A 3,849-nucleotide genomic window follows, 5' to 3' on the forward strand; every position below is an offset into this window, starting at 1 on the left:
GATAGATTTAATATATATAAGACGCCAATCCCATGCAAATTTGCTTGAAGTCTTAAAAGTGTGTCTACATCACCAAGAAATTAATTAGCCACTTCAGTAGAAATTTATATATAAGTCTTGTATAAATTTTTTATAAAAAATATGGGCTCTATTATAAAAATAAAAATAAAAAATTTGAATTTTTCACATTTTTTATACTAATTAAATTCATTTTTTATATTTTTTTATCTTATATATATATATATATTATATAATAAACTTCAAAAAACACCAGAAGAGACCGCAATCAATGCAGAAAGTGAATTGGCTTATGATGATGCTGCGTTCTAGCTAGTTGGCTGTAAGATTTTGTCCTATTCTGATTGCCAATAATTCAGGTCCCATCAGCTCATTATTTAGTGATTTTCTTTCCTTTTATATATATATATATATATATATGCCAGCAAATAAACGCCAACGTCCAAACTTCATCATAGTTTATAGGCCAGGACAGGCCGTCCATTAAATCAAACCACGATCATTTATTTTATTAGTAATCGTCGTGATCTTATGATGTAATATTAGATGATTAAAAATTATTTATTATATTTTATTTATAAATTTATCATTTAATACTACTTCATATAATGATAAGAGGATGATAAGATTTGAAATAATGAATTTTTTTTTTTTTTTTATCCATTGAATAGATCTGAATCCCTTTTGGGCATAAAACTGCCAATCTATCAATACCAGATCTTTAGTAGCATCATGCATGTACTGATCAACAGGAAAGCAAATCCAACAGCTGGAAATTCATATTCCAAGTAATTATCACTTTCATGAATGGGTGCGCCACAAAAAACAGATAATATATTGATAAAACTCAAGCTGAATACTATATATTAATTGAATGGATTAATATCAAAGTTAATTAACCCATTAATTGCATACAAATTAAGAACCCAAATGCCAACTCGATCTCTGCTAATTACATTGATGATCTTTCAACATCATCTCACACTTTGTTTTGGCCTTGAGTTCTACAGGAAATTACTAGAAACCATACAATAGACTTATATAAGAACAGCAGAGAACAAAACGGAGAACAAAGAAAAACAGCAGCAACACCCTGCACCAAGAAGCAAGATTTCAGAAGACCAAGATGATGATCATCAGTACATAAATATATCAGCAGAAGCCATTATGGGATGGTTCATATAGGGAGAGCTCCATGGCTGCAGGAGGCTATTATCATGGGTCGTCTGAGTACTGTCCCCAAGCCCAAAAAGACCAGTTGTTGAGTTCACGTAATTGACGATCTCATTCAGAGACTCTAATCTCTGGTTAAGCTCAGCCATCTGAGCCCTCAGAATGGAGTTCTCAGCCTCAATGTTCAAGTAGACCTGAGAGGTCATGTTCATGCTTGTGCGGATTTGGTTGTTCTCCTTCGCGAGCTGGCAAACTTGGGTCATCAGATCGTCCAGGTGCTTCTGTTTCCGCTGCCGTGATCGACGCGCCGATTCACGGTTGGAAAGCATCCTTTTCCGCTTTCTTTGATCCATGACATGATCATGAAGATCGCCCTCAGACCCTGAGTTCTGGAGCGTGCTGGATCCTAAGGAAGCTCCAGTACTAGAAGAAGCCATGGTAGATCTTTCTAACAACAACAGAAATATATTAAGCTAAACAAAAACAAGATTTTTCTTTCTGGATTATGCTTGTTAATAAAAAAAGCAAAGAACCCAGATGCTAATTATTTGAAAATAACTCTAATAATATATATATAGGATAGGAATTATATTATGAAGGCCTAGTTCTGAGGTCTAGGTAGAGAGGGGACGACCTAGTTTAATTCATGAAAAAACGTAGAACCAGTAGAGGAAGACAACAGAGAATGACTGAACCAAGTGGGTCCTGCGACGGAGGGTGGAGTTGATCATAAACCCAGAAAGGAGGATTTCACTAACAACCGGAGACATGAGTCCCAAAAATCAAGAACAAGACATATTTTTGCATCAAAAAACTTGTGATCGATCTAGATCAGGGATATGGTTTTCTAGTGACAGAGTTTCAGAGCCTTAGATCTAGAGGAGAAGACCTGAAAAGGATCAGAATTAAAGACGGAGCAACAGATCAGACTCAAAGTTCAGAGGGGAAAGAAGATGGAGAAGTGGAAGAGGATTTGCAGGGTGGTGTTGCCGTAATTTATAGACCAAATACCACCCATTGCAAATAAATTATTTCAGAAAACGAAGCAGTTGCATCAATAAAATAACAGTGATGGCTTAGAAAATTAATATAATAATATAGTTTAGTCCTAAATTTATTGATCGATCTCTTCCTCGATCCACTAGTTTTACCTTTTTTATTTTGATGTAATTATATAATATGTGATATATTTATTATCTTTAAATAAAAAATATTAAATAAAAAATTATTTAATAATAATAAATATATTACATCTTATATAATGAATGATTGGTTTGCAGTATGTATTTATAATATGAAAGGATTGAAATAAGAAAAATTATAGTTACAATTATGAATGTTTAAGTGCTGTCTAATTATTTTAAAAAAATAAATCTATACAGAATTTATATAAAAAAATTAAATTTTTAATAATAAATTATGTTTTTTTATTAAATTACTGTATAAAATTTACGATATTTACGCACTTTAACTGTAACATTATTCCTGAAATAAATATCGCGTACGATCGATGTACGTATTTGGAGAAGGAACAAAGAGAGCCAGAAATTAGCTGACATGTCAGCCTACTATATATATATATATATATATATCATCAGTACTGTACTACTGTATCTTTGCAATCGATCGATCGATCTCGAACCGGCCTATACATCACATGTATTCATGTCAGACTTCTGAACAATATTGGTCCCTTTTAATTTAATTATATAATCATGTTCCAGCTACTCCTTTCTTTTTCTATTAGAAGGATTTTTTATTTTTTATGGAAAAAAAAAAAAAAAAAAGTAAAATTACTCTTATCGCTCTCGATCCGATTATATTTTTTTAATATTTTTTTATTTAGTGATTAAATAAATATTTTTTAATGATATTATAATTTTTTTATTTTTTTTAAAAATATTTTATAGTGTTAAAAATATATATGTATAAAAAAATAAAATAAAATAATATAACATTTTACACTATTGGTGGCTCCCAGCGAGACTAGGAGCGGTAGCGGTAAAGCCACCCAAAAAAAAAAAAAAACTTTTGTAAATAAATAAATAACGAGAATCTCTCTTTAAAACTTCTCAAAATTTCAAAACCGGAAACTTTACTTATATTAATGATAAACATTTCAAGATCTGATCAGTGTGTTGGGAGACCATAAGAGAGAAAAAAAAAAGTAAAATAAAATGTGAGATTAATAACATAATACAAAATTTATATGATTCGATAAGATGTTTACATTCACTTAACTGTAGAAATCTTTATTTTAGATTATAAGTTATAAATATAGTGTGACAACTATATATATAAGAGTATTATACAATATATAATAAATTCTAACCAGCGAGTCTAGTTAGATCAAAAATAAAAATGGGTCAAAAACCTCACCCAAATTTATTAGAAAATACTAAAAATTATAATGGATTCTTATCGAGTCAGATCATCAATTAGGCAGCACACGCACACAAACAAAACTAGACTCGATTCACACAAAAAGGCTCAACACAGTGTAATATATATAAGTTTGATCTTGAGTTTACTTGTATATATGTGAATGGGGACAATTGGTTTCACATATTCTTATAAGTGGAAAGGAATAAATATCTTAAAAGAAAATTTGAAAATATAAAATATGTTCTGAATTTGATGGATGGTCATGTAACTGAT

General features: G+C 30.5%; 1 protein-coding gene across 1 annotated transcript; it reads right to left on the reverse strand.

Moving 5' to 3' along the window:
* Nucleotides 1–853: 853 nt before the first annotated feature.
* On the reverse strand, nt 854–2,216 carry LOC109020519 (bZIP transcription factor 44-like). The gene has a single exon (XM_019002990.2). It carries the CDS (start codon nt 1,626–1,628, stop codon nt 1,155–1,157), a length of 474 nt encoding a protein of 157 aa, XP_018858535.1. The 5' UTR covers nt 1,629–2,216; the 3' UTR covers nt 854–1,154.
* Nucleotides 2,217–3,849: the final 1,633 nt, after the last annotated feature.

Source organism: Juglans regia, chromosome 8, assembly GCF_001411555.2.
Source record: "Juglans regia cultivar Chandler chromosome 8, Walnut 2.0, whole genome shotgun sequence".
NCBI lineage: Eukaryota > Viridiplantae > Streptophyta > Magnoliopsida > Fagales > Juglandaceae > Juglans > Juglans regia.